This window comes from Petaurus breviceps, unplaced genomic scaffold (genome assembly GCF_028583685.1).
Source record: "Petaurus breviceps papuanus isolate PSGF00001 unplaced genomic scaffold, PetGlider_PUasm1.0 227, whole genome shotgun sequence".
In the NCBI taxonomy this organism is placed as follows: domain Eukaryota; kingdom Metazoa; phylum Chordata; class Mammalia; order Diprotodontia; family Petauridae; genus Petaurus; species Petaurus breviceps.
The window spans coordinates 642,646-669,559 of NW_027185896.1; the positions used below are offsets into that span (position 1 = coordinate 642,646).

Genomic DNA, 26,914 nt, shown 5'->3' on the forward strand with positions numbered 1-26,914 from the left:
CATTCTGGTCATCATCCCTTGATTTTTGAGTTCTCTTTTAAAATTCGTGGATGTCATCCTTGACGACTTCTCCAAACTGCCTTGTTGATGATGTATTACTAACTGTTTGGTCCTATGGAGCGCCTTTCTGTTGCTCTCTGTTCATCCTTATTTCCTTTGGAACTAAGTTTATCATTTAACTCAACTGCAGATGAAGAGATAAAGCTCCAGAAAGGTTTGTTATCTAAAATGACCTCATTGATATTGCATGGGATTTGAACTAAGACTATCTGATGCAAAATCCAGTGCTTTTTTTTTCCACCTGAATATTCAATTAATAGGCAAAGAAACTAGGATCTATGAATTTATGGACTTTTGCTCATGTAGCAAATGAATAGAAGAATCAGCAAAATAAAAAAAAATAGAAGAATCAGGATAGGCTCCAGTTTTAATCCAGGTTCCCTATACTGCATCACATAGCTGAGGGTGGATCTTATACTCTCTGTACCATTAGCAAAATATTATTATTTTTTTGCCTTCTGGTTGTTCTGCATTCTTTATCTTCATTAATCATATTCTTTTTTTTTCCCCCTCATCGACCTAAATAGTCAAGTTAGAACAGACAGGGAAAACTCCATTTTTTGTTGTTTTTCACTCAGGCCTGGGAGAAATCATGTTCAGTGTCCACCTTTTAACATTCCAGAGAGAATGATGAGAAATTGTTTAGAAAAAAAAAAGGAACAAGAAGTTAATGGAGAAAGAATTGAAAAATGGATGAGAAAAACATGTGTCCTCAGCTAAGAAAAACATCTAAGATGTGTATCTTTTCTATTTCAGTGTGCCTAATTACGTGCAAAAAAGAAGAAACTTACATGAAAATAAGAAAGTTTTATGAATGCTTATTTTGCCAAATATTTCTGCATTTATTTAGAGATCGACATGGTTTGTGATGATAAGAGAATACTGTTATTTTTTGAGATGATGTCATAATGAAAACTGTGATAGACTTCTGAAAAGTAACTGTGCCTTCCAACCAAATTATGTGTGTACACTCTGTAAAGAACTCCTGATATGAAAATTAAATTTCACCCAGAGGAAGACCATATGTACACTGACATTCCAGATATAAAAGGTAATGAAAATATAGGCATGATTTAGCTACTGAACATGGTTTAAAACAGAACAAAACATATTATTACTTTTTTCCAAAACATGATCTCTGTGACTTCATCAGTTCCCATAAGTTCAATGGTAACATCTATGTAGATGGCTCCCCAAACCGCTAAATATCTGTTTCTAAATCTTCCTTCTTAACTACTGTCCCACTTAGTCACCATTTGCCTGCTGGACAGCTCCACTGTGAAGTTCTATGTCATTTCAAACAGCATATCAGAAGCTCATTAATTTTCCCCCTAAGCTCATTGTTCCTCCAGATTTCCCTGTATATGAAGGATGCTACCATTCTTCTGGTCAAAGTCTGTCATCCTTGGTCCTTTCCTCTTCCTAACTAGTTGCTAAATCTTAATGATTCTGTTTCTCTGTTTCGGTGATCTTTCCTATGACATGGCTAGTGCCCTCGTTCAGACCCTCATCGACTCCCCCACCACACAGTCATAATAGTTGTGTCATTGGTCTCTCTCCTTCCAGGCTTTGCCTACTCCACTCTATCTTTGCTATAGCTGCAAATTGACGTTCCCTATATACCATTCTGTCCACATTTCCTTATTTAAAAATCTTTAGTGACTTCCCATTGCTGCTGTTATAAAGTACAAACTCTCCTTGCCTTCTACATTTTGGCTCCCACCCACTCTTCTAGCTTTTCATCACTTTTTTCCTTGTTCTGCATCTCATCCCCCAGCAAGGTAGGCCTACTGCTTCTTTCCTGCTCTTTACCTCCCATCTCTCATCCGAGGTTCCCACCACCTCTGACTTTATGATGCTTTGGTCTCCATGCCTTACAATAGGCTGTGCCTTTGCTCAGAATGCCTGCCCTTCTCACCAGTGTAGACTTTTGAGGCTGGTTTGCTTTTATCTTTATATCTTTGGGATTTTTCAGAGACTAAGTGCTTAATAAATGCTTATGGAATTGTCAAAAATAATGGAAACTGGGAATAAGAAAAGTGAGAGCAGGTGTAGTCCAGAAAGGAGATTACTGTCCAGACATGGCACAAACATCCCACCATTGAGTCAGACTTTTCTGAGTCACTGTCTGACTTATTGGATCACATTCTGAAAATATGTTGCTTTTATAGTGATAAAACTGCCTTCCAAGCTGGGCTGTGAGGCCTTTTCAGTTAGCAGTGCAACCACTGAATCTTGATCCAGTAATAAGAATTCATTTTCACATTCACATAGCATCCTAAACTTTACAAAGCATTTAGAACTTTCTGAAATATATAATGAAAATATTATCCCTATCTTACTGATGGGAAATTGAGGGGTCAAGTGACTTAATACACAACAGATCCAGGGCTCGAATCTAGGGCTTTCTGCTACCTTGACATCTGGTATATTTCATTGTTACACCTTACTGGCTTCAATGGCAGAGACCTTGTCTAATCTATATTGTGAAGATCTATGTAGTACCTTGTCCTGTGCCAGGTGTCATGTGCTTAATATGAAGTTAATCTTAATTAATTAAAATTAACTTCATATTAAGCACGTGTTAATTGGGGGGATAATGAGTAATTGTGTATCATGAGTAATTGTGGGATGCGGTTATAATAATTTTATAATCAGCCATACATTTTTTTTATTTCTAGCAATCCATCAATCAATCAATCAATAAACATTTATTAAGCATCTACTTACTATGACCTTGGCCCATCACTTAACCTCTATAGCTCTCAGTTTCCTTATTTACAAATTAAGGAGGTTGGATTTATGTCCATAATTTGGAGCTAGAAAATACTTTGGAGGCCATTGAGTCCAGTTCTTTCATTTTACAGATGTAGAACCTGAGGCCAAGAGATAAGTCACATAGCTAGTAAGTGCTTGAAGCAGGATTTGAACTCAGGTCTTTCTGACTTACAAGTCCATTTCCATCCAACAACAAAATAACTATTTTATTTGTGGTGGTGCTTATATATACATAATATTATATTGTATAATAGATAACATAGTACTATATTTACAGTAGGCAATAGTATTATAAATAAACATAAAATATAAAAACCTCACCATGTATGTGAGTTATGATTTTGACTCATGACGCATTCCTATTGTAGGGTGTTCAGTTTCATAGTTTATATTTCCCATTATGTGACTTTTTAGCATAAGTTATTTTACAAATTCCAATAATTAAAATAATAGTGCTCCCATTTAAGGAACTTGACATATTTTGACTCATTTGAAGAAAATGTCTCTTTTGGATTGGCAGTCCCTTGTGTGTGGACTTGACATTGTATGATTTCCAAAGGGACACATTTCACAAAGTGATGAGGCAAGAATACTGGACTTGGTCTTAGAAGAACTGAGATAAAGTCCCAGTTCTGTCACTTACTTGCAATTTAACCTTGGATAAGACAGACAAATTGCCTTTCTCGACTTCAGTTTCCTCATCTCTATAATAAGCAAATCTTTCTCCAGCTTTCTGTGATCTCTGATGATTTAATTTGTGGATTATTTGCAAGCTTGTTTGTCTTATGTTTGGTAGTTACTCTGTTACATGCTGACCTGGTATGGGAATGGTTTCTAAGACTAAAACCTTTTGATTTACTTGCTTAGTAGTAGTTTTAACAAAATATTAAGTTTGAAGCTATGAAGTAAAATAAAGTATGTAAATTTTGGCATCTAGGCGGCCCAGTGCATAGAGCACTGTACCCTGGAGTCAGGAAGACCTGAGTTTCAAGTCCTGGCTCAATCCTTTATTGTTGTATGACCAAGGCTAAGTCAAGTAATTTTTCTCTGACTCAGTTTCTAAAGCTGTAAAATAAAGGTCACAGTACCCCACTTCACTTGGTCTTTGTCAGGACCAAATGAAATAATATTTGTATAGCAGTTTGTAAATCTTAAAGCATTATATAAATATTAAGTATTAAAAACTATTATAGATAGCCATGGATTTGTTTTAATTCTTGCTGTCCTGGTCTATTATAATAGGTTTTGAGAGTTGATTATATTATGGAAAATAACAGTAATTTTTTGCCAGCAAATATTTCATAAATTTGCAAACTGTAACAGCTGGAAACAACCTTCAAATGGGGCTTAAATACCGTATTCCTAGAATACTCTATGTGTTTACAATTTCTCTGGATTATTATTAACAAAATTCAGTTGAAAGCAGGAGTTTGATCTAGGTTCTAGGAGAATCTAATGGAAAACTTAACCACTGACAGTGACCTTTGGATTCTATTCAGTGTTTCCAGAAGGAGAATGCTTAAGAGGTAATATTAGCTTACACTATCTGCAAAATGTTTTGCTTTCTGCTAGATTTAATGTCATTGTAATGAGCTGCTTGAAGAATGAGCCTACTGATTGAATACGAACTGTATAGTCTAAGGTATAAAGACTTTAACCTGCACTTTAGGACATAAAGCCTGCATTGTTAATAAAAACAAAAAAAGTTTGATACTAAGGCTGTGTCTTACATGGTCACTAGCTTGCCTTCATGTTGAAAAAGCATGTGAAAATACGATTTAAAAATTAACTTTGCATGTGGAATATCCAAACTCTTCCCCTTTAAAAACCTTTCATGTTCTGAATCCTTAGCATTATCTCTTGGTTCCCCCTTCTGATTTCACCTCGGAGCCAGATAGTACTAGTCTACACCTTTGCTGCATTTTGATCTGAATGCACCTTGTCTTTGCAGAGCTCAAGGAAGGACCTTGTTTCCAGCCATCTCTTTGCTCATCTATAAAGGCTGCATCATTGCCTCCAGAGCCTCAAATCAGAGGCTTTTCTTTTTGACAGAAAGGGTGATTGTCAGTCCTCCTGTTTAAGTGGAATCCAAGGAGAGAGAAGTAATGTTTTTATTACTTCTAAGAACTAGCCTTTGTCACATTTATATTTTGATTCCTGAGAGTTAAATGGGTTCAGATATTTGCTGCAATTTAGAAATGGAATTTAGAATTTCGAAGGAAGAATTTTGGTAGATGAATCCTATGTACTACAAAGTTTAGATTACTACAACTAGTAGTAATAACTATCATTTACATACTGCCTTAAGGCTTGCAGAATCCTTTAAAAATACCTCATTTGAGCCTCACATAAATCCTGGAAGGAAGGTGTTATTATTATCCCCATTTCACAGTGGTGGAAACTGAGGCAGATAGCAGTTAAGTGATTTACCCAGACTCACATAACTTGGAAATGTCTGAGACTGGATTTGTACCTGAGTTTTCCTGAATCCAAATCTAACACTCTTATTTAACTGCATCACCCACCTTCATTAGAATGTCTCAGAGTCTGTGCCACAACCATTCTTACGAAGTATTTTTAACATGTCTTAAAGATGTACACATTGAAGCAAATCTTATTCCTTGGCTTGTGTAAGCCTGCAAATATTATAAAGGGAATTGATACAAAGGGAACTGTTTTTACAGTTAAACTGTATCAGGAGTATCTAACTATGTCAATACTGGTGCCTGTATAATCATTAATAGTAAATGGCTTTGACTGGCTATTTAATTATATTGTTGGGGTTTTTTTTTGGGGGGGGGGCAGTGGGAAGTGGCTCATATCAATGCTTTCATTATATGTAGAGAACTCTTTCTACTTATACACATCAGCAACTGTAACTTAGATAAGCAAGGGACTTGCCCATGGTCTCAGAGATATTATTTGTGGTAGGCATTCAGTCCCTTCCTTACTCCATGATAAGCCTACCCATTGCCTGTCTTTGAAGTTGTTTTCATTGTTAAACCAGTTTCAGTAGGGAAAGGTTATTTTTATTCTTCTTTAAAACAAGTGAATTAGAATTTTCTAGGTTGGACATCAGAACATTAGAATTCTATAAAAGTACCTGCCTCTATTAAACCGTTTCTTTAATCTTGTTTGAAAAGAAAACAAAGAGGGGTGCCTAGGGGGTGCAGTGAATAGAGCACCAGCCCTGAAATCAGGAGGACCTGAGTTCAAATCTGGCCTCAGACACTTAACACACTTACTAGCCATGTGACTTTGGGCAAGTCACTTAACCCCAATTGCCCTCCAAAAAAAAAAAAAAAGCAGAAAAGAAAAGAAAAAAAGTTCATTTAGTTGTAGATAATAGTCTATTATTAATAGGCAATAGGCTCACTATCATCTCTTCCAGAACTTATTTTAAAGGTACTTTAAAGTTATTTAATCTAAAGACTGAAAGTGCTACCTTTTTTTTTTTGTTCCTAAGACCATCTATTTATAATCACATTTGATCATGAAGCATTTTCTCTAAATTTTTAGCAAGCTGAGTCTTAACCAAAACTTGGAGTTAGAAAATTTAGGTTCCAATCTAAATGTTTATTGATTGACTGGTAGTACAGTTAGATTTTGAACCCAGATCATGAGACTCTTTAGTTCTAAGCTTTTTTTAAGATTCATTCTTGATCTGCAGCTTTTCATTATATGCTGATTAGTCTGTAAGGTAAAATATGGAGTAATGTTAAGTAATTCTGAAAATGTTGATGGGAAACAGATTGTGGAGGATTTTATATGCCAAGCTGAGTGTATGCATTAACTATTAAAGGTTTTTATAATCTAGAAGTAACATGGTCTAACTTGTGTCTTAGAAACGTAATTTTACCAGCTCTTTGGAAAAGATCCAACTATGCAGTGTCATTGTGAGGGCATTTTATAGTAAAACTGGGAGGAGAAATAAATAAGAAAAAATGGAGGGAGAAAGAAAGAAAGAAAACAGGGAAGGCAGAAAAGATCTATATAAAGTTGAATAGCAAATTCTTTTTCCTCTATGGGATGTTGGTGTCACCCTGTTTAGGCTTTGGAATTAGTGTCAGATGTGCTTATAGACGAGATAGATAAGGAATTATAGAGAACAAACACAGGAAAAGGAGTTTGATCAAAGTGCACTTATATTGGTGCTGTGGGAGACATAATTGTGAAGACACCAAGGGATGGATTTGCATTATATTTAAAAGAAGGGAAGACACCAAAGACATGGGGGGGGGATCATCTTGAACCTGAGTAATACCTTCTGACCAAAGGTGACTGAAAGACTATTATAAGTGGAAAGAACAATGTCTCTGGAGTCAGAGGATTCATCTCTTATGCTTGCTGCCCAGGCGACCTTCATATAATTTTCCTTAGTCTCAGTTTCCTCAATTGTAAATTGAGGAGGTCATACTAGATACCTTAACATCCCATCCAGCACTAGAAAGATTTTTGATGCTGTGACACAAGAACTACTAACCTACATGCCTACTTTTCCATCTAGCTAATATTTTTAGTAGAATAATCTGTGTGTATATTAAGGACATCTAGGCGACTCAATGGATAGAATGTTGTACCTAGAGTCAGCAAGACTCATCTTCCTGAATTCAAATCAGACTTCAGACTCTCTATCATTGTAACCCTGGGCAAATCATTTAATTCTGTTTCCCTTGATTTCCTCTTATAAAATGAACTGGAAGTGGCAAACCGCTCTACCATTTTTGCCAAGAAAACCCCAAATGGCATCACAAAGAATTGGACACTACTGAAAACAATTGAACAACAGTAACATCAACATTAAGGACATACTTAACTGAGAATTAAAAGGAAACAGTCATGATTTTATAAGCAGCATACTAGAGTAGACTGCATTCTTACCTTCACATAGTTGACTCAGAGATGTAGCAAATATAAGATTTCAGTGTGTTAGGTTGTTTTTTTATATATATACTTGTAGCAGCAAGCACCCCAAGCGTCCCCAGGGTGGCTGCCAGCACAGGTTCTTAGATCTGCTTTGTTAAAGGAAAGCAACTCAAAATGGGTTAACAAGCTTACTTTAATCAGTCAACCCAGTTTACCTAGTTCAGGGGAAAAAGGTCAGCACCCTGAACTTCAGAGTATACAGACAGAATTATCAAGACAGAGAAACAGATCAAGTAGACAGATTTCCAAACTGTCCAACCATTACATCCATACCAAATCAACATCTGGGTTTTTCAAAGCCGGGAGGCCCTCAACAACGCTTCCCAGAGTCTCATCTGATCAAATCACAGAACACTTCTCAAAGTGAGCCCCAAAACAAAGCCTCAAATCAGGGTTTATATAGCCTTCTCCTGGCTCAGAGAATGTAACAACCTTCTGGACCCACTGGCCAATCAAAAAGTATCTATGGAAAAACAAGCCTCCCACCCCAGGCTCCAGGTGCACTTTAGCCTAGGGGCAGGGAAGACCTTTAAATTTGCATTTCCTTTACAATACTATTCCAAAGGAATTGTTTTGGGGGATGAGCAAAATACCATGTTTAAAGGCTCTCTTTCAACAAGCTGCTTCCCAAGTATATATTAAAATTATTGAAATTTTATTGAAAATAACAATCAAGACAAACTTATTCGTTCCTTGCTTTTTCAATATCTTTAGATTAGGAAGATATGCATTTGCCAAATGTGCTTGCAACTGTTAGGGAAGAAATCCATTACAGAGTACAACTTAAGGAGAGATGCTCTATATAGATAGTGAGGCTTTCCAGATATTCCTGTGGATGATTGTGCTGTTTATATAAAGCCCCAGAATATTTCAGAACTTCTGGATGATATCTATGATGATTCAGAAGAATTTGGCCTAGCTATTCAGATGGACAAGAACAAGGAGATGAAGAATTCTTATTGTTCACATTATGCCATCCAGTTAGATAGATGATTTAGAGAGGGGTAGAACACAGAGGAGAATCTGAGGGGAGGGGGGAGAGGGAATAACCACATAGATTCACAAGTTGTGGAGCTGAAAGAAATTTTAGAAGACAATCTATTGTAACCTCATTTTCCAAATGAGTAAATAGATGATGAGGGGGTTAAGTGATTTGTTCAAGGTTACAAAATTCATAGGGCACTCAGGATTCAAATGCAGTTTCCCTGAATCACTTTTCTTTCTACTGCATGTCTTCTATAGAAGGTCTCCTAGCCAAAGAGTCAAAGCAACAAGAAGTCACTTTTTTTTTTTTTACCAGAGAAACAGAGCCCCAAAAATGTTTTCTTGCAACCAGTTAATGACACTAGGCCATTCTTGTGTTGGAACTGGCCTAAAAACAAGCAAGCAATGGAGGGAGGGAGGGAGAAAGGGAGAGAGACAGAGAGAGAGAGAGAGACAGAGAGAGAGAGAGAGACAGAGAGAGAGAGAGAGAGAGAGAGACAGAGACAGAGACAGAGACAGAGACAGAGAGACAGAGAGAGACAGAGAGAAAACAAATACTTACATGGATTGTTTCACATACAATTTAATGACATAGAAATACCAGGTGACATTTGCCTACATGTTTTCTGAAGAAATAGTAGTCATACTAGTTGTAGAAAGGGGATCATATAATACCAAAGTAATGATTTAATCCAACCTCATTTACAAATAAGGAAATTGACAACCAGAAAAATTAAATGATTTTCCATTCCAAGATCATGCAGAAGATGTAAGTAGTGATGTCAGGATTCAAATCTAAGTCCTCTCACTCCAAATCCAGCCTTCTTAATGGCTTAATTCTGCCCTAAACCAGTTTATTATAGGCAAGAAAGTCATGCGGCCTCACTCTTTTGAAGCCTTCCTATTCTCTGAGAGCATTTTCTTGTCAGTCATCTTTCCTTCTGTAAAATAATAAATTGATAAACTGGTCAGTAAAATAGTTTTTTTTACAAGAGTGTGACCAAAAGATTCAGATTTATGTAGTAAGACCCTAATGAAGAATTGGGACTACCATCTTGGTTTATTTTTATATTTGCTGAGCTAAGATTATTTGTGCCACAGCCAACTCAAATAGAACTATGGAAGACATCAGGCTTGTGGGTTGTCTTGAAGGAAGGAATAGTAGCTTTTCGATTCCTACCTTTGCAGCCTTCTCTTTGGTACTTTTGGGGCGATTCCAAAAACAATATGCTGTCCCAATGTGTCTATCTTTAGTGCTGTGCTTCTTTATTTCTTTTTACCTATGTGTCTACAGCAATGTGAAACAAAACTCTTTTTTACATAAAAATTGTTGAACTACAGTTGTAAATCAGTTAAGAGCCTTGCCAAAATGAAAAGTAACCTCAATTTAGTTAGGGATCTTTTTTCTTTCCTTTGGAGGATAGGCTAGTGTGGAGAGATCTAGATAAGATTCTGCTCACGGGTTTTTAAATTTGAAGCAGGTATTACAAAACTGCTCACTATGTAAATAATTTGTTTTGCTAGTCATTGGAAATGCATACTTGAAGGAAGATTTAAAGCTATTAGATTATGATCCGTCCAGGTGATTTTGTTCAAGCAAAATATTTCGAATGTCAAAATATGAAGAGTAAATGGAAAGTATATCTTCCTAATTGTTTCTTTTGAGAGTCATAACCATCCTCGTATACACTGAAGTTCTCAACCTTAATCAGCCAGTCACCTTTGGTCACATGTGATTTCACTTCTCTCTTTTACTCCATGTATCTAATAATCTGTGACCAAATCTTCATGATTCTAGCTCTAGAATATCTAGGTTCCCTTCTCTAGTTCCCAGGGCTAGGATCTTAGTTCAAGTCTTCAACAGCTCTCCATTGGAGTATGGCAGTTATTTCCCAACAGCTCTATTGCCTGCCTTCATAAACCCAGGTCTTTCATAATAGCCAAAATAAATTTCCCTTGGCTGACCATGTCACTCACCCTATTTAAAAAATGCTCAGAAACTCCCTTTTGTTGCTCATATAAAATACCAATTCCTTGGCCTCGTATGTAAGTTCTTGACAGTGTAGGTCTGTCTGCTTTTCCAAGCTATTATATATTACTCTCTGTTCTGGTCATACCTTCATGAACAGCTAGTCCCTGAACTGGACGTGCCATTTCCTATCTGTGTGCATTTTCTTGGGCTAGAAATGAAACCTTCAGAATTCTTCTCTTCTTTCATATCTGGCCAGTTCCTAGATTCTCTGAAACCTCCCCTAAAAAGCTAGATCACAAGACTGTTTAATTGGCTGAGGTGTCCTTTGTCTAACCACACATCTGGAAGCTTGTTATCAGTGAAATGATGATATGGTAAACATTTGAAGGAGAATCATGTTTAAACTGGATAAAACCACCCTAGGATAAATGAAACTTCTCTTTTGATACCTGAATAGGTGTGTGTATGTGTGCCTCCTCTATTGTAGATCTCCAAACACTTACTTTTCTGTGTTGTATCTCCTTATTGCACACCTATTCCTGAGTGGAAAGCCCCCAACTTTATTACTACTGCTATGATGAATTGCTGGCATTAAAACAAAACTGTAGACACTTGTAAGGTCTGGAAACCCATGTAGCCAGGTGTCTCAGATAAATACCTTATTTGTTTGTGCTTCCTCCTTGGCAACAGCATATTAGTAGCAATAAGTGACTTTGAATGCATGCAAAAGGGCAATTTCAAAGGAATTCTGAAAGTGGGCGTCACCACAGGTCATAGAAAGTTCTGGGTGTTTGTATTGGGAATTTGGTGTGTTTCAGAGGCTCTTCATCGCTGTTTATAGTAGCTTCTCTTTTATTTTTATAGCCAAATCCACCTACATCGTAGTAGTGATGTGGTCCTTTAATACATTACTGTCAGCTTTTGATGTTTATTCAACTCTGCTTTCTAGGGGCTTTTTTTTTTCTACTAGGACAAAAAAAAGAGTCAATCAGTCAACAAGTATTTATTAAGTGTTTACTATGTGCCAAGGGACTGTGAAACACTGGATATACTGATATAAGTAGGGACAAAGTCAATTCCTATTAACAAAGATCTTGTATCCTGATGCACAAGAAAGTACATAAAAGGAAGCTGGAAAGGGGTGAGAAGAGAGGGTACCTGGCAGCAGGGGTTGTAGCTGATGGAGAAGTTCAAGGGAATGCAGCCTGCTTAGAAATGAAGAGATGGCTGTCCTGAGAACCATCTTAAATGGAGCTTCTGGGAGGATACCCAGAGGCACGTTACAGGGCTGAAATGATCTTCCTAGGTAAAGATTCTGGGGCATGATGGGAAAATCCCAACAAGTTCATTTAGTTACAAAACAAAAAGATGGATGAAGAAAATGGAAATTGGAGAATGGGGGACAGAGATAATCTGAAATACCAGACCAGAAGGAAAGAGGAGGGATTTGTTGATTTTTGTAATTCAGGGAATTGCCTTATTGCTATTATATAGCAATATAGTGTGTATTTAATAAATATTTATTGAATATTTACTGAGTTACTATGATGTACTAAACACCTGTTTGCCTAGTGTCTCTAATGAGTATATTATCCCTTTCCTGGGGTTCAACATTATTAAATTTCTTAAAAGTGTTAAAGATAAGCCCAAAGTAAGTAAAACCAATGGGGAAATGACCATTGCAATTTCATAAAAGAGAAGGCAAAATTTGAAAAACAAAGCAAGAAAGTATACTTTAGTATGTATATATGCCTCAGTGATCTAGATGTTAAACTTGTAATGAACAAATGCATACCAGTGAGCCTGTAGATTGAGATACTTGGTATTTCAACCTTGCTTTGGCCAGGACATCTTACTACATCTTACTATCTTTTTATAGACACCAAAGGATTTTATAACAGCACACGCACACACACACACACACACACACACACTTTTACAAATGTATGTATATTTTGCTACTTTTTAATCTTTCTTGTATCCCCAAAAGCACATAGTAGGTGCTTAATAAATGCTAGTGGATGGTTAAGCTAGAGTTTGTCAAAAATTGTGTGAGATGGTTATTGTCGTTCAGTTGTTTTACAGTTGTATTTGACTCCTAGTGACCCCATTTGGGGTTTTCTTGGCAAAGATATTGGAGTGATTTGCCATTTCCTACCTCAGCTCATTTTACAGATGAGGAAACTGTGGCAAACAAGGTTAAGTGACTTGCCCAGGGTCACACAGCTAGTAAGTGTCTGAGACCAGATTTGAATTCAGGAAGATGAGTATTCCTGACTCCAGACCTAGAGTTTAATCCACTTTTCTACCTAACTGCCCCTGACTGAGATAATAAGGCAAGTCAAAACCATGAACTGGAGAGAGAATATTTGGAAGCAGAGGAAGAGTTAAGATTTAATTACTGAAAGGGTTTAACAGGCTAGAGAGGAATTGGACTTGAACTATTTGGCTCCAGAGAGGATTTTAGCTCAATTTCTCAACAATTAGAAAAATCCTGAGATGGAATTGTGCTGCCTTCAGTGACAATTACCCTTCACTGAAGGTATTCAAATAGACACTGAAATACCACTGGAGGTGGTGTGGATGGTGTTTCTGTTCCAAGTGGGGATTGGACTTTCAGATTCTTCCTAACTGATTCTGTGAGCTTAGAAATTGAGCTAGTTCAAAGACTCAACTTTAAAGCCATGCACTTTATGCCTTAGGTCTTTTTCATTGCCTTATTGATTTATTCATCATCCCATATTTAACAACCTGGATTACCTGGTTTATCTACCTATAGCAAATTAGAAGCAGCATAATAATAGAAGGATAAATGACAAACCTGATTCATGTTGTAGGGGAAGTGACAAGACTGATGGTTTGACATCCCAGGATGAGGTAGTCAAACTAAAAAGCAGACAGATGAACACAGGACAGTCTCACTGTTTAGTGCAATAGTTAACATTTACCACAATGATCATGAGTCATCAAGAAAACTTTAGACTTGTCAAGGTTCTCTGTTTTAGAAGACTGAGAACAGCGTAATTAATTAATTTGAAAGATTATTTGTATCCCAAATGACTTAAAAATGCCTAATGAACTTCTGGCCGTTGAAAGGACCAATTTCAATTCTTTGAAAATTCTATTTGTGCAGATAATACCTCATTTCCTAGCTATGTGGGATGGAGGAGATGTTATAATTTAAAACATTTTTTTTTATAATTTCTGTTTTATCTTTCTGTAGAACTGAACTGACTGCCCTGTTTCCCCAACTCTGTCAATTAACTTTGTTTTTTTATCATATGACTGCCATAACAAAATAATAGTGCTTTAAGTTTTTCAAAGCATTTTACATTACGATGTTATGCAATTCTCACAACACTCCTGTGGCATATTTTGTTATCCCCATTTTACAAAAGGAAATTGAGGCTGGCTAAGAGTTGTTAAGTGGTTTATCCAATGTCACTTAGGTGCTACCAAGTATCTGAGGCAGGATTTGAACTCAGGTCTCCTTGACTCCAGGTCCAGCACTCTATCCTTTGTGCCAGTTGCAGTGTCATTTTGTTAACCCTGTAATACACAGCTAAGATTTATCAGAGAACATGAGAGAGCCCATGACTTTGACCATTGACCATTAATCAGGCTATAACCCTGTCCTTGTAAGAAGATAATCCTCTGTGTCCATGCAAATTCATGGGGTGTGCTTTGGATATTGGCTCCCTAATCACGCACCTAAGCTGTAAATACCTTAGATTGTTTTGATGGTTAGACATCTAGTCATGTGTTATGCAAATACATTCATTTGAGTGATAAGCATTGTTTTGTGACCTCTGGCACTAAAGGAGTTTCTGTGATTCATCTGCATATACCCAAGGACTACTCTGAAGCTTAGAATTTGTCCTTTGTCCTTTGAAGCCTTTCCTATCTGCCACACTGGACTAGTTCCTGGGGACTTGCTGTTGAGGGTAAAGGAAATACCCAAGAGAAAACTAATTAAGGATCTGGTTGTGTAGTCGGCAAGCCCTATACCTACATATAGTACATGTAGGGTGGACAGCAATACTAAATGAATACCAGAGAAATATTTCATAAAAATATTTTTATTTTATATACATATGGGCAGCCTTAAAAGCATATGTGTGTATACACATCCATTTACATAGTGTATTCATATATCTAAGTATATAAATACATGTATCTACTCACATACATTCTTTGGTACTTGATAACATTAAGTTAAAAATATTTGTGATTATTTCACTGAAGAATGCAATTCTCTAAACAAAAGATACCAACCCATTTATAACATTTTACAACCTAACCCCTTTCTACTTTCACATACTGGGCCCCACTATGCACCCTCCAATCCAGCCATATTGTTCTAGATGCTATTTTTTACCCAAGAAACTCCATCTCCTGTCTGTCTCTATTTCTTTTTGCTGGCTAGTCCCCCGTGCCTGGACTGTATTCCTTTCTCATCTCTGCCTCTTCAGAGTTCCTAGTTTCTCTCAAAACTTAGTTCAAGAGCTAACATCTAAGTCTATGGTTTTCAGAATATGCTCTGGGGATCCCTTGGGGTCCTTGAGAACCTTTTAGGGGGGGGTCAGAAATTCAAAACTATTTTCATAATAATACTCAGACTTTTTAATTTATAAATTGGTAAAGATACAAACATGTATGGAAGGAGAGATAGAGACACAGAGAGAGAGAGAGAGAGATCATGTAGTTGAATGTCCCAGTCAATTAAAGAGTACTCTAGAGCACTTAACAATTTACAAAGTGCTTTTGCTTACAACCAGAATCAGGAAGAACTGAGTTCAAATGTGACCTCAGATCATGACTAGCCATGTTGCCCTGGGCAAGTCATTTTTTTCTATCAGCTTCTGTTACTTCAATTGTAAAAAGAGAATTAATACTAGCAACTACCTTCCAGTTTTATTGTAAGGATAAAGTGAGGTAGTATTTGTAAAACTTTAAGAAAAAGTCTTATATAAATGCTAGATATTATAATAGAGATATAGAAACTGAATTCTAGAGAAGGGACAGGGACTGGCTCAAGATCAGAAAGGTACTAAGTGACAGAGCTGGGATTTGAACTGTCTGTCCTAACTCCCAGCTCACATCCTTTCTTCTGTTCCAAATTATCATAGTATTCTTTTTGGATACCGTACATGGAGATATGAACACTAGCTTTTCAAATAGAAAAGTCTCAAAAGATGTTTTAGTCTTTGCAGTCCGTTTGTTCTATGCCTTTAAAAAAATTTTTTTTTTTTGCTTTTTTGGAGGGGGGCAGGTAGGGCAATTGGGGTTAAGTGACTTGCCCAAGGTCACAGGCTAGTTTTGTGTAACATGTCTGGGGCTAGATTTGAATTCAGGTCCTCCTGACTCCAAGGCCGGCCCTCTATTCACTGCACCACCTAACCACCCCTATTCTATGCCTTTTTGCCTATAAAGTTCTACCTATTGAATTCAGAGTTGTTGGGCAGACAATGTTTGTAAATCAGTTTTTGGACTAGAGATTAAAATATATTTTATAAGCTGTTTTGTAGATAACAAAAAAAGAAAAACCCTATTCATTCTCTCTCTGTCTCTATCTCTCTCTCCTCTCCCCCTCCTTCCATTTCTTTCCCTCCATCCCTCTTTTATCTCTCTCCTCTTTCTCTTCTCCTCCATCATCATCATCATCATCATCATCATCATCATCACCAAAGTTCTATCAAAGCCTGACCAGAATTGAAATAAGAGTGGGTTATGAGATTTTATTTTGTTTTCCCCAAGATGCTGACACGAAAGAGGTTTGGAGGTGGCTACAGTTTTCAATCTCCTTTTGTAGCCCAGAAAATATTGTGCTGTGCCTCACATCTTGCAGGCTTCAACTGACCTGTATCCCTATAGGCTGTTATTTTTTAAAATTTCTTTGTTAGAGAGGAAGGTTGTAGGTGACTAAGCTTCCTCTACCTTCTCTGCCCCTGAAATTTTTCCCCTTCATCCCCTCAACCTCTCCCCACCCCCATTCCTCCACTCAGTAATCTGCTGGCTACAGGAACCACTGGTTACAGAAATGAGATTTTTAGGCAGAGTTCACCTAAGATGATCAGCACAGTAGTTAAAATTATGAACCTTGAAGTCAAGAAGACCTGAGTTTGAGACCTACCTCTGACACTGTTCACCTGTATGACTCTGGGCAAGTCATTCTATCTCTTTCTGCCTCTGTTTCCTCTTCTGTAAAATGATGGAGGATAATAACACCTGCCTCATGGAGTTATAGCAATCAAATGAGATAAGGTATATACAATGCTTTGTAAATCTTCAAGTGCTTTGTAAGTGTGAAGTAGTATTATCAGGCAGTTTGATTGCGGTTCCCTAACATCAACTGAACTCTGTGCATCTGGTACAGTTCCACATGTGCTCTTAATTGTTGCTGTCACAGGTTTTTTTTTTTTAATCATTGTATTTTTAGAATGTGGCATTTAAATCCTTTATTGAACATCACCTTTTCCCCTCTGTCATCTAGCCTTTTAGGAATGCCTTAGCATTAGATATCCAATCAATAAATCACCTAAATCATGAGATCATTTCTTAAAAATAGAACTTAAATTCAGCTCTTCCTGTCTTCCTTAATCTAGTTTCTTCCAAAGTTTGGAAGAATTATCACTTTACTGATGCTTTTCCTTAACCCATTCTTAGATTCTTTTTCTTTCCTGTTTAATGAAAAACATAATTTTTTTTTTTTTGCTTTTTGGAGGGGGGGTGGTGCAGGGCAATTGAGGTTAAGTGACCTGCCCAAGGTCACATGGCTAGTAAGTGTTGTGTCTTATACCAGATTTGAACTCAGGTCCTCCTGACTCCAGGGCTGGTGCTTTATTCGCTGCCACCTAGCCACCCCATGAGGAACATAATTTAAAGACACTGGATGGATTCCAGTTGGGATAGAGTTTATCCCAGGGTGTTTTAAAAGTGTTTCATACTTATTTTGTTATTATTTTTCCTTTATTCAAGGTGGTGATACCCTGCCACGTACCAATCAATGACCCACTGGTAAGTTGGCTTTCTTTCCATTGCATCTTTCTCATTTCAGCCCTGGGATACATTGTGAAAATGAGCTTGTAAGCTCCTTGTGGGCAGGGAGTGTTTCATTTTCAACTTTGTATCTATAACATAGCACCTTATACAAAGATCTTTAAGAAATGTTTGTTGAATTGTTTTTTGCTGTGTAAAATCTCTACATAGCTAGCTCACTAAGCTTTCTTTTTTAAAGTCTTAAATATCTCTTACCTTCATTCTTTAACATAGGGAGCAGTTTATTACACTTTTAAAATTGTAGAATTATCTGGAAAAACCCCTCAACAGTTTTCTTATTGTAGTTAGACAGGTGAAGGCCATGACATTTTACCAACTTATAGTAACTTCTTTGGGGTGCTAGCTAACACAGTAGATAGAGTTCTGGGCCTGGAGTCAGGAAAACTGAGTTCAAAGCTGGCTTCAGACACTTCCTAGCTATGTGACCCTAGGCAAGTCCAAGTCCCAGGGCACTTAGCCTTATTTGCCTTGGTTTTCTCATCTGTAAAATGAACTAGGGAAGGAAATGGCAAAGCACTCTATATCTTTGCCAAAAAATCCCCAAATAGGATCATAAGGAGTCAGATGGCTGAAAAAGGACTAAACAACAAGAACTTCTTTTTATTAGGATATAGGATAATTTCAATTTCTCTGTGTTAATAATAAGAGTATATGTTCCTTTAGGACAGGATTTTTTTAATTTTTTGCCTTTATATTCTCAGTGCTTTGCAGCAAGTAGGTGTTTAATAAGAGGTATTGATAGATTAATTTAAAAGTGAAATATACATGCTACTAAGTGAGAACTGTCTTCTAGATATATATCTTTGTTAAAGAAAAGCATGTTGAATTAAAAACAAACTCCATGCTGAACCCCCCATATATAGAATGGACTGATTTTCAGAAATTTCTCACCAGAGCTCATTGCTATGGTATAGATGGTTTATTTTTGTTTTTGTTTTGTTTTAGGACGATGAGATATTCTTTCTCCCATGTAGAAGCTGATTGAAAACACCCACAGATTATTATGGTTTACTCAACTTCCCCTAACTCCTAGGAAAATGAGACTCCTAGCAACCAAAGTTTTTGAGGAACTTTATTTGGAAAAAATGAAATGAACTAGAGTATTGATTGGTACTTATAAAAAAGAAAAGGCTAATTGGCAAAATTTCTCTTTCCTCATAACTTTGTTTATATTATTAACTACTTGTGTTTATTAGATAAATCTTTTCATCACGTATAATTATTTTCTTTATCTCAACAGAATAGAATACAGGTTAATTACCTTATTTTTATAATTAATCACATGTATATGATACTTTGAGGTTTGCAAAACTCTACATATTATCTCATTTGATTCTCACAAAATCATGCGAAATACAGGAACTTATTTCCATTTTACAGATGAAGAAATTGTCTCAGCCAGGTGAAGAGAGTTCTCAGATCCTCACAGCTAGTGAGACAGGTTTGGTTTTGATCCTGGGTTGTCCGGACTTTGAGTTCAGTGTTCTGTGTATACAGTCATTTTGTGTCTCATAACAAACTCACAACGAATGCTCATTTTTGCAAAATTTTCAGTGAGGGGACCCCATTGCCCAATAACTTTTGGATTTCTAGAATGGTCATTTTTCCTTACATTAAAACAAAATCTTTTCTTTAATTCTTTTATTATGGATTGCTGTGACTTAAGTGGGATAGGGTCACTTTGGGCAGATCATTAGATATTTAGCAACATAAATGGTCGGATTGTGTCTGGGATGCTCAAAATGTTCACTTGGGGTGGTAGAGGTCTAAGAGGATTCACTAGCTTTACTCTACTCTTAGCTTAGTCATAAATATGCCCCCATGAACTTTCCAGGGCTTTAGGTTTCTCTTTTAAATTTAGATTGCTGTTGGCCTGATTGTTTTGTTTTGTTTTGTTTTTCCCCTGGATAACTCTTTGCCCCAGGCCAGCTTACACATTGACAGAATTACCAGCACTGGGCTCCCCCCTCAACTTTCTTTTACTTGGGCTTTTTATTCCCTGACCCCTTTCCAGAAATGGGTGAGAAAATTGGGTTCTGATCACAGCTGGTGAGCTGATACACAACTAGAGAGCTCTCCAACAGATTATGACCTTGTCCTCTATAGGCATCCCCTGCTGTGTATTCTGGGATCAAGGCCATGTCTGAATTCCTAGTTTTCTATTGATCTTAGCACATACTTGCATGCCTCAGTAGTTTAACATTTATCCAGGATGGCACAAGAGGATAATGACTGTGTGAAATGTACTGTACCTCTGAGGGCTGAAATAAACAGTTGATTTATTAGTAGTCTCTGGTTTAATTTCAAAGAGCGGGAACTTCTTGGTCTCCATACCATGTTGTTTAGAGACCATTTTTACTTTGCTTTGCTATGTGCTAGTATGTATAACTCTATAGTTATAGCTATACATCTCTCAGTCATCTGTAATAGCTGATGTGACAGAATGTTTTAATTTTTCTAAACCACTTTACATATAATATCATATGCCAATTCATATGAATGCCAGTGTATACACATGTGTATATTTATATCTATACCTATCTACATATACCTGTCAAGAGTCAGCATCACATAAAGGTTAGGGTATTCACTTTAGGGTCAGGAAGACTTAATTTTTTGTCCTATCTTTGATACGTTCTTGCTGTGAGATCATGGGCAGGTTACTTAATTCCTCAGTTCTGTTGGTCACTAAGATTAAAAAAAAAGTTATATACTCATCTACAAGGCTGGAGAGATTTTCCACATTTGGACTTCCTCATATAAATTATATCTGGGTAAAAAAAAGACATGATCTTTGTATGTCTTTATCTGTGCTGATACGCACACACATACACACATATTTACATTTACTCACCTATGATTATATATATACATATATATATATGTATATATGAGGGAGAGGAAGAAACACAAAAACAGCAACACTGAGGTGAGTGTGTATGTGCACATACATATACACATATACTTACAGAAATTTGGAGAACTAGCTCTTAAAACAGTAGTGTGGAAAAGCCTGAACTTTAAGACAATGCTCCTCCCCCTCTGTGCTGGGAAAAGTGCCTAACTTTAAAATAAAAATAAAAATCAAGGAGTAGGGTGGAAAAATGAGCAAATGACAGAAAGAGAAGCTGACCATAAAAATCTACCAGGGTGATAGGGAGAGTCAACACACAAAACTCAGAAGAAGACAGTGGAGTCAAATACTACAAGCAAAGTCTCACAGAAAAATGTGATTGGATTTAAGCTCAATAAGGAGTTTTATGAGAGTTAAACATGATTTTAAAAATCAAATAAGAGTGGTAAAAAGAAAACATTAGGGAAAGAAATGAGAACAAAGGAAGAAAATTAAGAAAATACAATTATTAGGTTGGTAAAAAAAAAAAAGGCAAAAAAATTGAAGAAAAGAATTCCTTAAAGAGCAAAATTGGCCAAATGGGAGAGATATACAAAAGCTCACTGAAGAAAATAATTCCTAAAATTAGAATTGGGCAAGTGGAAGCTAATGACTCCATGAGACATCAAGAAACAATAAAACAAAGTAAAAAAGAACAAAAAAAAATGGAAGTGAAATACCCATCAGAAAAAAAAAAACTATTCGAATATAAATTGAGGTGAAATAATTTAAGAATTATTGACCATCTGAAAGCCATGATCAAAGAAAGAGCCTAGACATATTTTTTAAAAAATTATCAAGGTAAACTCCCCTTAAAGTCTCGAACCACAGGGTAAAATAGAAATGGAAGGAATCCATTGTTGACCACCTGAAAGAGGTCTCAAAATGAAAACTCCCAGGAATATTATGGCCAAATTCCAGAGATCCCAGGTCATGGAGAAAATAATTCAAGCAGACAGAAATAAACTGTTCAGATATCATGGAGCCACAGACAGGATCATCCAAGATTTAGCAGCTACCATGTTAACAGAGCAGAAGACTTGGAATATGATATTTACCTAGCAAAACTGGAGAAAAATGATTATTTAAGGAGCAAGCATTCCTTATGAAAAGACCAGAGCTGAATAGAAAATTTGATTTTCAAATGCAAAACTCAAAGGTAAACATGAAAGAAAAATAATAAGGGACTCAATAAGTTTAAACCATAAACATTTCTATATCAGAAGATGTTGTAACTTCTAAGTATTTTGTCATTATTAGAGCAGTTAGAAAAATTCTACATAGAAAGAGGGTGTGGGAGTGAGTCATTATGTTGGGGTAATGTAGGATAGGTGAGAAAGAAGGAAGCCCTCTGAGAAGGGGAAGTGAGAAGAACAAGGGAGAAAATTATCTCATGTTAAAGAGGTATGCAAGGAAGAGCTTTTATAATGGGGGAGGGGTGAAAGGTGAAGGGTGGCAATGCTTGAATGTCACATCTAAATGGGTTCAAGGAGGGGAATTATATGTGTGTTTGTGTGTGCATATATACATACATATATATGCATATATATAGATATAGCTATATATTTATTCATATTCAATTAAGTAATCTCTTACCATATAGGGAATAAGAATGGGAATGGAAAGAGGAGGGTGTGGAGGGACAGGATCAAAAGAGAGAAGGATAAACAGGAGAAAATTTTCAGTTGTTTAGTGGTTTTCAGTCATTTCTCACGATTCATGATCCCATTTGGGTTTTTCTTGGGAAAGATACTGGAGTGGTTTGCTCTTTCCTTCTCCAGCTCATTTTACAGATGAGAAAACTGAGGCAAACAGGTTTAAAATGACTTTCCCAGGATTGAAGTAGAAAAGCAGGGGTAGCGATCATGATCTCAGACTAACCAAAAGCAAAAAGAAGTCTAATTAAAAGGAATAAACATGGAAACGGCATTTTGCTAAAAGGCATCATTGACAGTGAAGTAATACTAATATTAAATCTGTGCACAAAATGGGGAGGCTAGGTGGTGCAGTGGATAGAGTGCCAGAATTGGGGTCAGGTAGATTCATCTTCCTGAGTTTAAGCTAGTCTCAGACACTAATTGTGTGACCCTGGGCAAGTCACTTAACCCTGTTTGTTTTAGTTTCCTCGTCTGCAAAATGAAGGAAGGAGAAGGAAATGGCAAACCACTCTAATATCTTTGCTAAGAAAGCACCAAATAGGTTCACAAAGAATTGCATGTGACTGAAGCAACTGAACAACAACAAATAAATACACCAAATGGCATAGCAACCAGATTCTTAAAGGAAAAGTTAAATGAATGACAGGAAGAAATGGCTAATAAAATAATCCTTAGTGGAGACCTCAACTTTCCCCTCTCAGAGCTAGATGAATCTAATCATGAAATAAATAAGAAAGAAATTAAGAAGATGTATAGAATCTTAGAAAAATTAGATATGATAGGCCTCTGGAAAAAAACAATGAGAACAGAAAGGAGTATATCTTTTTTTCAGCTGTACATGACACCTTCATAAAAGTGGACCTTGTATTAGGGCATAAAAACCTCACAACCAAATGTAGAAAAGCAGAGTATTAAATGCATCTTTTCCAGATCATAATGCAATGAAAAATTACATTCAATAAAGGGCCATAGAAGTATAGATTAAAGAGTGATTGGAAACTAATCTAATCCAAAAGAACGAGTGAGTCAAAGAAGACATAGAAACAATCAATAATTTCATTAAAGATAAGATATACAGGCACTGGGGGATGGAGATCCATCTTGCCCTACCGGAAAGTCGGAGGGGGTTGGGGGGGATATAGGAGAGAGCAGATTGAGGGAGGGGGTATACAGTGGGATTGCTGTTTTGGGGTGGTGGGTAGGGGAAATAAGGGGAGAAAATTTGTAACTTGAAATCTTGTACAAATGAATGTTGTAAACTAAAAATACCCCCCCCATCAATATAATACCAAAAAAAATGAAGAAAAATAATTTCATCAAAGAAAAGGATGGTAGTAAAACAGTGTAATGGATTTTGCAGGATGCAGCCAAAGCTGACCTTAGGGAAAAATTTATATTTCTAAATGTGTATGTCAATAAAAGAGAGACAGACAGACATGCTGCCTTATGTGATGGCTGTGCTACATCGTTTGACAGGAGTGCGGCATCACATGATGAACATGTCAAGCAGCTGCTATCCATGTGATGGATACACTTTGTCATGTGATCAGTTCACACCACCCTGTGATGGACACACGTCCCCATGTGACAGACACAGTACAACACACTATGGAGTGTGCCAGGCACACCATTTCACCCACGCAGTGCTGTGGCATGTGATGGATAAACAACATCATGTGATGAACACACTATCATGTGACCACATTATGTGACAAACAGCCACATCATGGGATGAGCACACTATTATGTGACTATATCATGTGACAGACAGCCACATCATGTGATGGACACAGCCCCTTCCCTTGTGGAAATCTCAACCCCCTATTTTGTACTTCCCTAGACTCCTCACTCTGCGTCCTTTCCTTTACCACCTATAACTGGCAAGCTTAATCCTTTTCTCCTGTGCAGTCCCTGTCATTTGGGTTCACCCCATGCTCTCTAGGGTTCCTAATAGTTTATATGATTGCTGTAAGGACTGGGTCCATTTCAGTCTACTGACCCATACACTAATAATGCTAATTCTTCAGGTGCACTTGTCTCCCTTTATGAAGTAGGCATGTTTGATAAAATTGTTGGTAATTCATATACCTCCCAAAATCGAATGGCCTTCAATTCAGTCAGTGAATTTACCATGTAGAGCACTATATAACTTTATGTAAAGTGAAGAATCATTTTAACATGACCGATATGTCACTAGGTGATTTATAATCATAGCTAGGACTTAATGTGGGCTTTATGGTCTATAAAGTGCTTTATAAATATTATCTCAATTGGTCGTCACAACACACCTGGGAGGAAGGTGCTGTAATTATTATCCCTATGTTATGTATGAAGAAACTGAGGCCAGCAGAGACTCACCCAGGGTCACAGAGCTAGTGTCTGAGACCAGATTTTAATTCAGATCTTCCAGATTTCAAGTCCTGCTCTCTAGTCACTGTGTTACCCAGATGCCTATGGTTTGATACATAATGCCTGATGTATCTAGCCTGTCAGACACACACACACACACACACACACACACACAGAAGATCTCTTAAAGTTAGATATATCTTCCTACAAATCCTGGAAATCCTAAATATTAGCTTGTGCAGAATAATGAACCGCACATAAGTTACTGGTTCCCTTTCTACTCCAAAACTGCACTCACTATTTTTTGTGTGCATGTTTGGTGTTTGAAAGACCTGATATCCTCACTCCTCATAAGATATGTACTTGATGGTTTACAGATACCTCAGACTCCTCATGCATCAGCCACCCTCTGGTTCAGCTATTCAGAGCTCCAGGTGCTAAGATGCAAACCAGCTGTTGCTGGGTGTTTGGAAACTGCTGGCATTATTTTGACATTTTTTTTTTTTGTTTGCTTGTTTCTCTGCTTGGAAAGGCAGCTTTACAATAGCTGTTGTAATCCTGATTCAAGTGCTTGTTGAAATCATAATGGTTTTGTTTCTTCTTGTTTAGTTTAATGGAAAATCAATATGCTGTGCTTATTGAAAGTGATTCTTATCAAACAGAAAATAGCACAGACAGAAAATGCCACCCATTCAATCTTTTTCAACATTTGTGTCTGTTCCTATTTCTATGATAGTTTTGCTATCAAGTAGACTATTTGTTTATTATTGACCCTGTATTAAAAAATCAAATGTATAATTAAACAGGCATTCATTCAGCTAGCTAGAATCCACAAGTCATAGCATTTTTAAAGGAATTTGAGAAATTATATCAATAACAACATTATTTTTAGTTATCAACAGTAAAATTATTTTTGTGTTCCACAAATAATTGACATACTTCACTTTGAAATCTGTTATGTTTGTGTGTTCCTTCCTCCTCCTTTCCCCCAAAAAACCCCAAACTCATTTAGACCATACTGCAAGGATGTAAAGGACACTGAGGAGTTTGGTTTTTTGAGAGGAAGGGGAGGAGGGTTTGAGTCAGTTTGGTTTAAATGGAAGTTTGTATTCAAGAATGCTCTTACATAGTGACCCACTGAGGCAGTTGGTGAAAGAGCTTTGTGGTTCAGAGTACCAACAGTGAGGAGTAAGCCCTGGCCATGCATACATGTTGGGGCCTCACCCAGACCAATACTGTACAGGCCATTTGGTGAGAGTAAGAGTTGTCTCTTGAGACTCTGTGGGTTCAGATGTGAATTCTTTATTGTTGAAATAGAGCTTGGCTATATTCTGAGGCTTTGAGAGGATAAGGCTTATAAGAAGAGCTGATGACCACCTCTGAGGGCAGTGACAAATACTGTGTTTCCCATTTTGAACCTGAGTAGGATCAATGTGAGACAGAAAGGCAGGAGGTCTCTATATTGAGACCTTTTGTTTCAGGATGTTGTTGTGAAATCAGGGTGAATTTATTCATTAAAAAAATAGATGTATGTATTATATATAGAAACATTACAGTTAACCATTTTATGTACTTTCATTTAAATATTTTGTTTGTATATATTAATTTTTGGTTTTATGGATTATTATTAAGGTCACAACAACAAAAAAAATTTAGGAAACTAGAGGTCATTGAACAGGAAATTGACTGGCCTATATCCCAGTCTGACATTAAAAGTCAATTCTTTATCTCAGTAACATGGCAACACTGTTTTGATATCCTTCAATTAAACTTCTCAGTATGGGAATCTTTCAGATTTTTTACTGAACACAAGAGAGCACAAAGTATAAATAAGACATAGTCCTTGTTCTTGTGGAAAATATAATGTAATAGAGGAGAAAATTAAAGAGAGCTTTAGCTGAGCTAAAGGGCAGTGGACTGGGGGGTGAACTTTTATTTTCTGTGGCCACTCTTGCTAGTCTTCTTTCTTCATTTTCCATATACATATATGTCTGTATGTATATATGTATGTGTATATGTATGTATGTATTTATACAACCTTTTTCGTTGCAAGCTAAGAATTTCCATTCATCTTAAGTTCATTAGTAGCAAGTAGGGCAAAAAGGCATGCAGTTGACTGATTTGTCAATCAAAGAGTGCAGTGTAACATTCCTTCTGTCATCTTCATCCCTTGTTTTAAGGTGGTGGATCCCTTTGGAGTCTCCAAGCTTCTGTTATAAATATGATTCTTAGACT

The 26,914-nt window shown here is 36.8% G+C and overlaps 1 protein-coding gene across 13 annotated transcripts in view; it reads left to right on the forward strand.

The window, feature by feature from the left end:
• The window catches only part of TNS3 (tensin 3), a 427,559-nt gene that overhangs the window by 147,254 nt on the left and 253,391 nt on the right, over positions 1-26,914 (forward strand). For 8 of the 13 annotated variants that reach the window (XM_069095438.1, XM_069095436.1, XM_069095441.1 and 5 more), the window contains one exon: positions 17,699-17,737. The exons of 1 other annotated variant lie outside the window; for it this stretch is intronic. In XM_069095438.1, coding sequence (XP_068951539.1) covers positions 17,699-17,737 — 39 coding nt within the window. Of the gene's footprint in view, positions 1-4,789; positions 4,941-17,698; positions 17,738-19,196; positions 19,221-26,914 lie in introns of those variants that run through there. 4 more of the 13 variants (XM_069095442.1, XM_069095443.1, XM_069095445.1 and 1 more) reach the window with 2 other exon arrangements.